We start from the raw sequence: 14,709 nt of genomic DNA, 5'->3' as shown, positions 1-14,709 counted from the left end.
AGCATTCACTACTCATCTCTGTTTGTCCTCACACAGCAATGCAATTAACAGATTTTCTTCCTCTTGTCTCTGAATCTTAAGCTCGTCAAAATACTAACATGGAAAAACATAAAATAAATGGACGCAGCTCTGCTGTGGAACTGTCTCCACTCACAATATCTGCAGATAACTCCCTTGTAATCTCTCATCCAGCACTCCACAAACCACATCTCCGGTCCTCAGTGCTGGGATACATCTCTCCAGGTCCAGAAAACTGGGAAGCGTAAGCAACGTGTTCCCATTGACTTCTACTTTCTACTGTGTAAAACAGGCTCATCCTCTTGTCCCCCCCTGCAGGAGACACCTACCTTTTCTTCCTTTCTCTTCTCCTTGTCTTTGTCTTTGTGTTTGTCTTTGTGTTTCTCTGAGCTGCCATCTTTGTGTTTGGTTTTCTCCTTGTCTTTATGTTTCTTTTCCGAGGAGTCTTTGTGCTCGCTGCAAGACAAGAGCATGTTTGGGGATGCCTTAGAAGAACTGAGCAATACAGTTAAATCCCAATGGTAAAAACAGAGCCAGAAGTTACGATCATTACCAACCCCAAAACAAAGGTGATTGCCGTAGCAGGAAGATCCAGCAGTCTCCCATTACATGTCATCCATCTTCCTCAACAAGAGGATCAGGAAGGCGACATACCACAAAACCACAACCACCAAGCATTTCCCATCAGGAAACCCTGTCAGCCTGTGCTGCCAACAAGATCCAGTCACTACGCTTTAAGTTCAGTGCTTTAGGTTCAATTCCCACTGTTTCTGCTTTTCTTTACATCCACATAAAAGGTCTATGAAATAGATCTGTCCATCTCATCAATGCCCATGTGAGCTTTCGTTCAGACATGAGTTCATCTTTTTAACAGCTCTCATCTCTGAAAGAAAGAGAAAAATCGCTGATCTTTACTATTCCCAAACAGATGGGAAAGTAACGCAAACAGGATATGTGATGTCCTTGTGTTTATACAGTGCTAAACAAAAAGGCTGTGAGGACTGCCTGAGCCCACCCCAGGCTGAAGCAGGCCAAAGGCACAGTGGAAATCAGTCTCTCTTCTCATTGGGCAATAGTTAGGCACCAAGTGAGCTGCCTTGCTCACGCTGCTGGTTCCCACTCCTCCATCCTTAGCTCACTCCACCCTGCTGCTCCCTGGGACACTGCTTCAGACAATGCAATATAAAGCAAAGCTTTACTAGAAATAGGCAGCTTCCTATTTTGGTTATTTCCACACCAAAGCGCAAGCCCTAACCAATCTGGGAGAACACAGCCCTGGAGAACAGCAAGCCTGGAACGTTGGGTAAGAGAGGGACTTTTGAAGAAGACATGCTTTAAGTCTTGTTTCTATTAAAAAAAAAAAAAGACTGCAAAAGACCTGGCTGATTGATGGCTACATAAAGCAAGCAGCACATTAGCCAGCTCCCGTGAAGCTTGTGTGATTAAGAGGAAGGCAACTAATCACAAGTATTTTATCCACACCCAGCTGCAAAGTCCAGTGAGTTTCAGCACCCCAAGTAACACTAGCACGAATGGCCCAGGATGTATTATAGGTCTAAATTATTCATGTCCAGGGCAGCACACAATGCAATAAATACACACTTGGCCTTCCAAGCCGAAGCAGCTGAAGTAAAAACAATCATCTTTAAAGGAACTCAGTACACTCATATGCTGCGTTGCATCAAGAGATCAGTAGGAAGAGAAACCAGTTTCATTTTTAACTCTCTAGCAACTTCTCTTTATACTACACATATAACTGTACTGAATTATACCAACATTAAAAGGCTGGTAGCACTCTAGAAATTCTTGCAGACAGACACACAGCACATGTTGGCTGTGAGTGAAGATTCAACAACTGCAGACTATTCTTACCCAGCAGATCATGTTATGTACACTGCGTGATCAAGACATGCGAGCACATACAGAACATCCTGACACTGGATCTCAGACACCCAGGAGATGCCCCTGCTGCTCTTGCTCAGATCTCACATCCCTGTTCCTCTATCCTGTTCATCGCTACCTCTGAGGCTCAAGATACCCATTTCATTTTCTTTTGCATCAACTAGATTTACTGAGCATCTGAAAGCACAAAACCCCACGTGTGTGATTAATCATTTTTAAACTCAGAGGAATCTGAAAATTCTGACTTGCCACTATGTTCTGTTATCTGTATGCAAGATAGGTACCTCATCTGCTGAAGACTGAAGTTTTTCCATTACAAAGGTATATCAGCATATACGTACAAAAAACTCACAACAACCCGAAGAACAAACACACACAGCTGAGATCCATTTTATTCTCTGCAAGTCTGCTTTGTCTGTTTTCCTACCCTTTCCTGTTCTTATTTGGTATTTAAATTCTACCTGCAATAACGTGCTTTACTGAGACAACAATTTGCATCTCCAAAGCACAGCATATGCTGCCACCAATGGAGTTGGCTTTCCAAGGTAGGGTTCATCATGGCTGGGAGTTGCTTGGGAGTTCACAATAGGAAGAAAAGGCTTAAGTTTTTACAACCATACTCCTTCCTGGTAGCTTTCAGTATGATGAGTAGAGAGCGTCGTGAGGTACACAAAATGTTATTAAAGCAGACTGTCATTTATTAATCTACATCTGCAAGGCTAAACCTGAAAAAGGCAGAAAAGCCCACTGGCCTACAGAAGTGGCAACAACTTTGTATTAGCTGAATTGCTAAAAACTTATTCTTGCTTATGTAGAAACCCAGATGATAACCCTTATTGGAAAGGAATTGAGAGGGGCGACCACTAAAAAGCAGCATGTAATCTACAGCTAACATTGGGCAGCACTGGGGTCAAAATCAACGAGTCTGGATTCCTGAGTCGGCTTTATTTTCATTAAAAAAAAAAAATCACAAGATCATCCTTCCTCTTCCCTTGGCAGCAGGCAGTAGCATTTCTCACTGAAGCACCATGGGCTCAGATAACCCAAGATAAGAGTCTCTCGTTTCACTCTGCAGTTCATTTTCAAAACAACTGGCACTGGTGACTTGTCCCGAGTCTTGGCTTGGTGGCCCTGGTACGTGATGAAGAAGTTCCCCACGTAAACATCTGATTTGGAAACACTGATAACAAAGACCTCAACAAATAATCCCGAGAAAATACATTTCTTTTTTTCCAAAAGCAAGGCAAGTCTCTCACGTATTAACTTCAGCCAGCAGCTGAGCAGTTGGGATGTTTCAGTTGGCTGAGACGCTCAGGCGAACCTCCGGGGGAACACAATTTAACCAGCACACCACTCTGAAAAGAAAGGAGGGGGCAGCAGGATGCCATCATCCCTGACCTGAGGAAGAGGTTTCGGCTTTCCATCATAAGCTATTTCCAGACATTCCCAATGCTATTATTAGGAGGCATTGGGGACAATTTAAAGATCAGAAGTCTGACTTCCTTGCAGATTCAAAATTGGAGGAAAAATATGTTTTTCTTTAAGAAACAGAGCAACAAAACAAAAAGGGCTCAAGACCACATGCACCCAGGTATTTTTATCCCAAATCCACTTCTCAACGCACTGTGGATCCTCTGTTGTCGTTGCTGCACATATCCCTCTGCTCAGAACCCAGCCTGAAGTCACTGAAGTAGGACAGCAAAGCCCCTGCTAGATGGAGGAAAACTTCACTGCAAGTCAGCTTGACTAGAGAACACGTGGATCCTAACAAACCTAGCCCCAAGCTGCTTTAGAAACATCCAGGCCCACTGACAAAACGAGAACTTCCTTTGCACGCAGACCTTTACAGCTGAACCACAGCACTCTGAGATTCACATCTCTGATGGTGCGTAATGCTGACAACCATTTATTTGTTTTTATTATAAGACAGAGCTGAGTAGGATACCATACCAATACAGGCAGAACCAGAGACCACATCATCCAGAGCAATCTCCTGGTGCTGGCTCAGTTCAAACAAAGGCCAGATAAGCAGTAACGCTTCTCCTAGGGCCCTGCAGCCCTTTTGCAAGCTCGCTGCCTTTCATTGAGTGTTTTAGTTTGAACAAGGGCATTTGAAGGCTTTGGAGGGCTCAGGCAGAAGCACAGAGGCGATCAATGCAGCAGAAGCAACCGTTTCCCCTGGAAGCGTAGCTGTATTTCCCAGCGAGGGGGCATGCAGGAGGGGGGAGGGGGGAAAGCAGGCACCTGGCAGCAGCTGCTCAGGCTCCTATCATGCTGGAAAGTAACAAGTGGAAAGAGCTGCAGATGTGCAGATCACAGCTTCCTTCTTCAAACTGCAACAGCTTTGCCATAATTTAACACCGCATTCTTCAGGTGCCATTTATGTGTGTTAATAATCCCTTCCCAGGCCCTTTCCATTCCAGCTTCAAAATCACAAGCTGGGAAGGACGCTTTATCTAAAGTGTCTCTTATTTCCCCTCTCTCATTTTCTCAGCTGTAATTAGCTTGTGCCTGGGAATCTGCTACGAGCGAGCATCAGAGCTGGCTGCAAGCTGAGCTCTGCTTGCCTACTCGCTAACTGCTACAATGCAACTGAAGCGTAAAATAAAAAGGAAGCTGTGATTTTAGCTAAATCTAAGAACACAATAGGGACAAAGCGTAGGTTACGCAGCCCATGTCTCCTCTGACGTAGCACAGCACTAATGGAAAAACGCCATCATCCACAAACGCATACCAAGGAAGGGCTGACTGTGCAGGGAGTGTTTCAGACCCAGAAGGCACCCCACTGAAGGACAAGGTTTCAGCTGGCTTGCAGAATTTCACGCTCGCTGTTAGCAGGTTATCATACGATATTACAGGGTACAAACACGTGAGCCACAGTGCTTCTGCTGGGATTTCAGCAATATAATAAAAAAAACCTGAAACTGCTCTTCCCAGAGTTAAACAGGGTCTTTCCTCCAGAGCTCACAGATTACACATCAAGCCTTCAGCAACAAGATAAAAAGCTGGGTTAACCACTAGCTGATAACACTAGGAAACAGAACGCTACGAGCACACTGAGGCACGTACTTTCATTTCAGTGCATGCACTGGAATCAGATAGACCACCAAACAAAGCAAGCGTTTTCAGTACTAGGAGGCACCACGTTAGAAAATTGATCAAGGTCAACTGTGTGCTTCAACATGGAAGAAACACAAAGACAGCCACAAAGGAGGCAGGGTACTGAAACCCTCTCTAAAATGGCATTTTTCCCCCCTTTAGGTCAGATATCTCTGCCTCTCCATGCCCCAGGTGCACAGTTCTTAGCAGATAGGGATCACGTAATAAATCAGTCAGGAGGTGCAAGGTGTCAGAACTGAAATTTATCGTCATTCTCCACTAGCGAGCATTTGGAATCTGTTTTTCCTAGCAAAACCATAAAATGCAGAGATGCCAGTGAAGATCACGTCTATAAATCCCTTCTGTTCCATGCTTCTGTTCATCTCAAGCTGTGATCACAAGAGATTTAGTAAGGGGAGGGAACATGCAATCTGACGGAGGGTGTTTTCCTGCAGCGGAGATGCCCGTTGCACTGACAAGAGGGATCAGCGCTGCAGGAGCAGCCGCTGCACTCCCATTCACTGTCACAGCCATTTCTGCACCGTGCAGCCCGCTGGCAGCCCACACTGTGCACAAAGCCCAAAACACTGAGCAGAAAGACACTCATTACTGCCAATGTTTCTAACCCAATCTCTAACAAGCCTGTTTTCAAAGGCCCCATTACTTCATTATTTTACAGCCTCCTTGTTGGAAAGGCTCGTCTCCCAGAGATCAGAAACCTATTGTCGCATCACGTTTGGTTCATTTTATTTCATTTTTTAACTGCTGACATTTATATTTGATGGATGCGTGTAAGATTTTCCTTTGTGGATCAGGAAACAAAGGGTTGAGAGAAGGAATGAAAGAAAACAATTTGTGTGATAGTGATGTGGATTAACACTTTGATAAGGATTTTTCTTAAATGGGCTTTGTGTTTTCTTCCTTTGAGGGGTGACCAAGAGGAGCTGTGCCATGTGAATGTTCTCTCCCCATTTACTACAGCTGCAAACACACAGAACTGTCATCTTGTGAGTGCGAAAGGAGGAAAGCAAGAAGGAAAATTAAGAAGTTCCACATACCAGTCCACACATTTCTGCCACAGGAGATCAAGATTATCTATTTCAGATATTTCTGAGACTTATCTCTGCAGTTTCAATTCTTCCTTCAAAGTCTCTGCATAGGAAACATTCGTTCTCCTGCATAGCAGTTTTTCTGCCTTCCTGACGCGGGCTTTATTTGAGAAGCCTTAAGTACAGGGCAGCAGATTAAATCATCAAATTGTTACAGACAGATAACAAATGCTCTGCTCCAGGCACACCCAGGCCATGCTCCAGGTTTATACAGTGTTCAATGCAATGCTGTGCTCCTAAGAATGCAGTGAAGGGACTCTTCACGCTCCACATAACATAGCGGAGGTACCAACCCGGGTTTCTTCTGAAAAATGGCTTGGATTTCTGCTAAATCACAGTTCAGCCTCTTTGAGGACCAGCAGACATACAGGATGCTTGTTGCAATAACAAAGCAGCTTTTTTGTTGTTGTTGTTGATGATGTACTGAATGGATTTTCTGAAGATTTACGTGCAATTCTATTGTATTTAAAACTTTTCTGAATGATTCATTTTCAGTTTCAGCAACAGGCTCTCATCAAATGCAGTAAAAAATCCCCATGCAGGTAAAAATCCTTGGAAAACCCCATATTACTGGGAAATGTCTCATTTTTAATGAAGCAATAGCTATTTTTTAACTGCTATTTCATTGCCAAAGGAGAAACTTCACTACGAAGAAGCAATTTTATTCTTTAAGGTTCTGTGAAGAAAATGGCTATTAGGAGCCTCAGCAGCAGGCAGAGCCTCGCAGCCAAACCACCACCGTGTGCTCACCTGCTCTGCTTCTGTGCTATTTCCCCACAAAGAAATAACCCCCACTCCAACCGCTGGTAAAATTAAAAGTGATTAAAACAGCAAAGTGATTGAGAATCCACTTAGGGTGCCCAGTGCAACCTGTCTGCGTAGCAATAAGAGAGTCATGGACACTTGGCAGTCACTCAAGTGATTCCCAACCATTTCACACCAGTTGCACAGTTGTGGAGGCTTTCCTAAAACCCAGACTTCTTATTGTGTCTTAGTTGTGTCCAGGCAAGTGGTTTGGTACAGTGACTGTAATGACAGCTCCATAACTGCAGTTCATAGCATAAGCAAGCCCAGGAGGAGCTTCAGGATGGCCGACACTGCTTTTTGCCCTCTTCCAGATTCACATTCTGTTTAACCACAGAAGTTTTTATCAGGTTGAAACTCCTCATTTTCAGCAAAGGCAGAAATTCTGTTCACACACTGGTCCACATTCAGCACACCTCAGTCCTTCCCCACTGTGCCCAGTCACTCAGCAGCATGCCATGCCACCCCTGGGGTCTCACCCTGCACACGAACACCCAGCAGCTGCCAGGCCATGGGAACACACTGCATTCAGAACCTTCCCATCACTCTGCTCTATGTAATTAATACTCCCAGCTCACCACAGATCTGCCTCCACCTCCACTGGCATGCAGTGAGCTGCTGGGCTATCTCCTTCTCGAGACAATTGCTACCTAAATCTATCCCTTACAGGCACACCTTGGTATTTATAGAATTATGTGAATGACAGCTGAATCAAAAGATTTGGGGAAGAAGTGCTTACATTTCAATTATGAGTCAGTTATTTCTGACAGGTTTGTTAGAAGTCAGCTGGGTTTACACAGCAAGCAGCCACATACCTTGTGCATGACTGAACACGAATGGGGCAGTGCAGATTGTAGAGGACTCCTGAAGGAGGGATCCAATGCGAGCACTGCGTGTGGCTGTGTATGTTATCTTCCCTGAATGACATCTTCGGGGCTGCATGTCTCATGATTCAGCAGTATGATACATTTACCTTTGAGGTGTCAGTTTAAAAGGTAGAAAATACTAAAGTAAAATGCTACAGTAAATATTTGGAAGCTGTGCACTCAGCATGGGGAACTGTCCCACCTCGTGTAGGTGACTGAAGAGCAGAGCAATGTCATAGCCTCTCCCCAGAACATGCCCTGAAGCACAACCCTGCATATTCGTGCAGCAGCCATGCTATCTACATAGCTGCATGCTTTTATGTAAGGAAAAAATACAGTATATTGTGCTCATAGAACAAATCAATACTTAATAAGTGAAAATATCTGGAAGCTTTATGTACAATGCCTAGAAAAAGTGCTCCCTTTCTTACAGGGATTTCAAGGCAACACTGTAGGGAGGAAGGAATTACTTCAAGATAAAGAACGTTTACATATCTCATGGCAAAGCTACAACTTACACAAAAGATTAGCCTTTTCACTGCTTTGATACTTATTTACACAATTAGCACTGGGCAGCTTTGAGTTACAAACCATACACACTTGGTAAAAAATATTTCTTCTAGTTAAAAATATCTTTCTACCTCCCACACAAAGCCAAATCATTAATGAGTTCTGGAAATTTAAAGACTGTGCTTACACTACTCCTTACAAAAGAATGTATTTTGCTAGGATTGTAAGGGAATGGTTTCCAAGTAAAGCAATAAACTCCTGGAACAGTGAGGCAAAGGCAGTACTGGGGTGCATGCTTGAAAAATGAGAAATAAGGCAATACAGAAACATCAGCAGAGAAAAGTGCAAACAACACATCCAAAACATGCAGTCTTTGCCATGGAAGTCAGTAAATGCTGAGAATTATTTGCCTACATTTTTTTTCCCTGTCAACGATTTATTAAAAAAAAAAAAAAGAAAGAAACTTCTTTTGGAACAGCAAAGTTGTGTAATTTTTCTAAAAGGTCACAGAAAACAAAGCGTGACACCAATGAAACAAACCCACTGCTCAGTAAGGACTCATTTTTCTCACCCTTCTTAACAGAAATTGTTAATCCAGTCTTTTATTTTAGTTTGCGTTATCACAGTTGCACAGCTAATAACATCTGCCTGGCCATAACACAAACACTGTCTGCCAGTTACTAAGTCTCACAATAGAAACTTACCCTCCTGTGACTGACCTGCAAATAGGCAACGCAGATTCTGTGGCGCTTGCATGTCAGGAGATACAAGCAGGAAAGCTTTTCTGAGTAACACTGTGTGTGTGACACTCACCCTGTGCTGCGTCACACCGGTTCACTGAGGACAGAGCTGCACACCCTGCCTGGTTCTTGCAATGCAGCACCTACACACGGTTAACCAGCTGGCCCGCAGCATCCACCTCCACAGCCCCACTACCATGACAAATGTTGATGCTCAGTGTGGGTGGTATTGCTGCTGACTTCCACACAACAGGTTCCCCAGGCAGTGGGGGTGGAGTTACCATTCAGAGCCGACAAATCAGCAGGCAATCCTTGCACACCTACCATGTAACCCAGCTGGGACATGCTCAGAATGCCTGACAAACATACAGGCTGCCCCACAACACCACCTCATAGCGCTGACATCCTCAGCCACTGCAGGACAAGGCCAAGGGCGATGTCATCACTCTGGGGACCATCTTTCCAGCTACTGCTGGTTATTAGGAAACTGAGTAGTCACATCAGAATCCACGAGCTAAAACAACGGGGTTTATTTAAACCGACACTCGTGAGAGCTCCAAATTTCTGACAAACAACTGGAAACACACAAAGGATTACAAGCAACATTCATCAATCTTCATGAAGAGAGGGTTAAACTAGCTTTCAACACCTTCAGTCACACTAAGCTACAATAATATTTCATACACCAGTACTGGCTAAAATCTGCAAGATGCACAAACTTCAGCTACCCGTACAGAAACGCATGCAATCACACGTCAGGCTTTAATCACCTACACTCATTAACCACATTCAAAACGTAGCAATTCCATCCTCATCACAGCAATTCTAAGGCTGCATGAACGACCATGTTTTAGCCTCGGAGGACTTGGTCAGTTTTTTCCTCACCTATTACTGTGCTTGGACTTTTCCCGGTCTTTTTCCTTGTCCTTCTTGTGCTCTTTGTGCCGGTGTTCTCGGTCTTTGTGTTTATCTTTGTGTTTGTGAGAATCTGCAAGCAGAGAGGCAAAAAAACATTAAGGAATGAAGGTGGGAGAAAACTCTGTGCCTCCCTCACGAACCTCTGCATTTTCCCCCACCCCGCTCCACTATTTTGTAAGATCCCAAATTTCTAACAAAAATCTTCGTTTTCAGAGGTCCTAAATGGATTCATTGTTCCTGCAGGACAAGTTAATTTATCTTGGCAACAGTTGCATTTATACAGTCCTTAGTTCAATGATCTTTAAATGCTTTACAGACCATGAGGAAAAGCAACCCACAGTTAAGTATAGGAGGTGGGAATCCTAGCTTGCATGACTGTCAGTACTTCACATCAGATATAATTAATGGATGCAGAAACAGAGCACGAAGCTGAAATGTAGGCTTGTCGGATCCCAAAATGTAGACCACTTCTGTAAGTATCTAGTCTAGGTAAAGAACCCTCCCATTGAAACCCCAGCCCTCCCCTATTCCCTCCCATTAAAATCTTATTTTAAGATCCACGTGGCATGACAGACACGCAGCATGGGAGAGGGGGAGCGAGGAGGGAAAAGATGGGAGGAAGAACAACAGACCAGGAATGCTCTCTATGTGCTCCCCTCCTGCAGGGACACTTACCTCCCTCCAGCAACAGACCCAAGACAGTTCAATGCAAGAGCTGTAATGAGTAGGTGCTGCTGGAACCCCCCACGCAGGTTAGGACTGCTCCAAATTAAGTAATACGTCAGAAGGGGGAGGATGGCACTCAAGTGTACACGAACACTGTAATTTTAGTGGTATCAATTTCTACTCTGAGCAGTGTTTTCCATCCTCAACATCAACTGCATTGTAAAATAAACAGCAAAGTCCTTCTAAGGCACCAATAAAGTGAAGATCCACCAAAGCAAAACAGTAACACAGTTTGAATTTTAACTTTAACATTTTTCAATGTTTACGAGCGTTCTTCAGGCCCATAAATGTTGTTTATAAGCAGATCAGGAAGGAGCTGAGGTTGATCAAGCGCCTCAAACCCACCCCAATAGGCACAATGGCTTCCAGTCAAAGTCACTCCTATGATGTTGGACAGTGTTTGCAGGCCAAAGGATTCCCCACATTTCATTTTATTTTTCATACGCACTTCTCAACACAACTAAAATTAAACAGCCCTTTGGGATACCTAAAAGGCTGCACTGATTTTGGCAACTACCTTCAGATAACAGTGCCAGCGCTTCCACCACGGATCTTGGATGTAAGGTATTAAAGATTAATTAATTGTAAAGGTGTTAACACGCTCCTAAAAAGGCTGCCATCCTCATACGAAGAGTAGGAAACTGCAAGACAAAGGTTTTGCAAATCCCACGGTCACAAGGGAACACCTCATCCTCCTGCCTCCCAGTCTATTGCCACAAATTCATCTTTTTCTCCTTAACCAACACCAGCTCTTATAACCTCTGTATAATCAGCAGGTTTTAGTGCAGACATAGCCCGTTCACATGGCCACACAATACAATCAGCTGTTCCCCTAACTTCAGGTATTGCTGTCCAACACCTACAGTCACACAGCACAAACCAACACACCAGTGCTGATGGTGAAGCCTCCAGCTTGCCTTCTGCAACTTCCCTTGATTCTCCTGAACCCGGCAACACTTCTTAGTGCTTTAGTTTATACACTACATACATTTGTATCTCAAGGTTGAGTTTTCTATATTTGATATACGAGATCTGTGGAACATATGGTGTTACAACATAAACTACCCAAGAGTTTTCAAGTACCCAAACAGGGAAATCTCCTTCGCAGCAGGCTGGAGCTTTGTAGCCATCTCCAACAAACCACAGGACCGGACACCCACTCTGAGCTGTCAGGATGCAATTCCTTGGTAGCCTTCTCCTTCCCATCAGGACAACACACGTTTTGCTGGCACAAGTGTTTTTGCAGCGTATTTCACACTTTGGATTCTGCAGTTCAGCAGTAGCTGGGAGCTCAGGGAGCTCAGGCTGTTTGCCTGCGTTTTATTCTACAGAGACTGTACTCACCAGCTCCTAAAGCAGTGGCCGAAGCAAACAGCCATCTATTGATGCTTGATGAATAGGTAAATTGCTAGAAAAAACCATCGTGATGCTATATAAAGATGTATGCATTTTTAACACGCTCACTTCTTAAGGAAGCACATACCAGAGTCATTTTTTTTTCCTACTAACCAACTGACGGAAAATACGTGCAATTGTTCAGTGCTGTTTGCTTCAGACATTGGTTTTGTTTGTTTGTTTAGCTTTTTTTTTTTTTTTTTGCAAAACACTGCAGAATGGAAGTCTTTAACCTTCATCTCCAGTTGCCCTTCCCCTTCCAATTGACTGGTGCTTTCCAGCTGAAGTTTCTATTTGCTATCGAATAGTAGTTCTGGCCCATACTTTGGAAACACTGGAGTCCAATATCTCAGTCCTCTGCTCTGCTCACAATGGCTCATTATTTTTAGGCAACAGAAGCTCGTACAGTGGTGAAAGACCACACCGGTTACACCACTGTGCCTGGTGCCATTTCTCTGCCCAGCTTTCCACCACTCGCTGCTGATACCCCGCAGAAAGGCTCTTGGTGGCAGAGCTGGGGATAAAGGGCAGGGAGAGCGCTTAGGGAACAGGAGGGGGTGTGTGTGTGGCCTGGCAAGCAGAAGGGAAAAGCTGGCAGGAGAGCTTTGGTCTGTACACAGTCAGCACGGGGTACAGATTTGGCCTCTCAGCAGAGTGAACAACACTTCAAATTCCACGTACTGCCTCCCAGACACATCTCCTAAGAATTAAATTACTCTGCAAGATTTGCTTGGTACTCAGACTCAGCAGTGCCGCTTTCTGACGTAATGCCATCAGGTAGGTTAAGACTGAACTTCAAAAGCTTTCATTAAATAATCTCCAGCTGACATACGATCATCACCAGAAGGCATTAAAGCTCTCAAACCTTTTTTTTTTTTTTTTGAGGGTTGAGCTGAATGCAGCTCAGGGGATGGATTGCTAAAAAGAGGGACAGCACTTTTTTGTGGCATGTCTCAGGAGACTTTTTTTCAGGCTGATGCTGTCTGGCAGACCAAACTGATGGTTATCTGGTGGCTGACAAAACGAGTTTGGCCATTTCCCCCCAGTCTGTGCACCACCTCCCAGACACCGGGATGACATCCTCTGCACTGTCACACAGGCAACAGAAAAGTGCATTTGGAATGAAATTTTAAGACACCATAGGGCATCTCACAGCAAACCTCATCAGCACAGGAACAAGGAACAGAAGTGTTTGTATTGTAACTACAGCCCACAGCCTATCTACTCTGATCTATGTATTTACGTATCAATTCCTAGAAGGACCTCTCAGCCTCCGGTAAGGCTCCCAGCTTTCAGCTGACTCAGCTGACTAGACCCAGCCTCATTCGAGCTGCTGAGGTCAGACACTACAACACATACATTTGTTTCCTGCCTTTTATGCCTTCCCTTGAATATGTCTCCTCCCCCCAGCGCTAAAGAAGGAGATAAATGCTGCTGTTTCTCCAGGAGCATTAGCAGACTTCACTATCCACTGTGAGCAAAGTTCAAACCCCAAAGGGTCCGTGTGACATTCAGAGGATGGTAGAACTGAGCGTGTCTCCAGCACCAAGGTTAGAGCAGGGACAGGGGTTACGCTTGCCGGGCAAGGCTCCATCTCCTCAAGGCTCTCCCTTCAGTATCTGCTAACCCAAACAGAGTTTGGCATCTCCTCTGTTCACAGAGCCTGATGTCTCTGGCACTGTGTCTGGCAGTCAGTGCCGAGCCTGGTGCGTCTCCAACAGCTTACCAGAGTCCTGTCCTATTCTTGCCTTCCCCTCTGCACCTCCAGCAACCACGAGCAGCTCTGCATTTTTGTATGTTGATTCATCTTTGGACTCTGTTTAATTACAAGGACAGCCGAGTTAAGGATGGGAAATTCTAAGCGCTTTTGGTCTGCGGCCCTGTTCCCCTCCAGAGGTCTCCAGGGAAAGGCTGAGTCATAACCCTATTTGCAATACTTGTATGCACAGCACTACTCCAACAGCACAGTTTCACTCTTTATCCAGGATCAGGGCTGTAGAAAGCTCAGCAGTTCCTGTGACGAGCAGAAGGGCAGTAAGGAGCCCCTGCAGCCTCCTCCTCCAGGCAGACCCTGCCCCAGTGCCCTGCTCACAGAACCCAACTATATGAAATTACACACAACTCATATGAAAAATTCATTTGCTTTCAAAATCCTTTTGAGCACCCACCTCTCCCACTCCCTCAATAAAGATTACTTACAGATCAAGGGGAGCAGGTCTGCTCCCTACATTAATATTTCAGTTTACACAGCAACTTTTCTAATTAAACCCTGCAGCCAGCAACAGGATCTGGGAGAGCACTGCAGGCACACAGCACAAGGCCATGCAGACACCACTGGATCCCACCTCCCACCACCCACTTTTACCCATCTGCCATTCTGTCCCTCTCTTCCTCAGTTTACTTTAGAACCATCTATTTAAGCACTGAGAAAAGCATGTGAGCAACAATCTGGTCTTCCTCATTCCTCCCAAATTAAGTGAATTAGCAGGCAAATTAACACCTGATAACCACAATTCCTGGCCAACAGGAGCTATTCCAGATAAATCTATTTGCCTTCTGTATTTGCTGTAGTTGGGTTCACATAATTGTAAGGCTTTTGCAGGCACAATGTGAATGCAATGA

General features: G+C 44.6%; 1 protein-coding gene across 1 annotated transcript in view; it reads right to left on the bottom strand.

Moving 5' to 3' along the window:
* The window catches only part of TOP1 (DNA topoisomerase I), a 62,350-nt gene that overhangs the window by 24,818 nt on the left and 22,823 nt on the right, over positions 1-14,709 (bottom strand). Inside the window, exons 3-4 of the mRNA NM_205110.2 lie at positions 9,934-10,036; positions 348-474 (exon numbers count right to left, since the gene is read on the bottom strand). Of these exons, the coding sequence (NP_990441.1) occupies positions 348-474; positions 9,934-10,036 (230 nt within the window). The remainder of the gene's footprint in view (positions 1-347; positions 475-9,933; positions 10,037-14,709) is intronic.

Source organism: Gallus gallus, chromosome 20, assembly GCF_016699485.2.
Source record: "Gallus gallus isolate bGalGal1 chromosome 20, bGalGal1.mat.broiler.GRCg7b, whole genome shotgun sequence".
Taxonomy (NCBI): Eukaryota; Metazoa; Chordata; class Aves; order Galliformes; family Phasianidae; genus Gallus; species Gallus gallus.
Note: the sequence above shows the minus strand (reverse complement) of the source record. Positions and strands in the feature narration are given on the sequence as shown.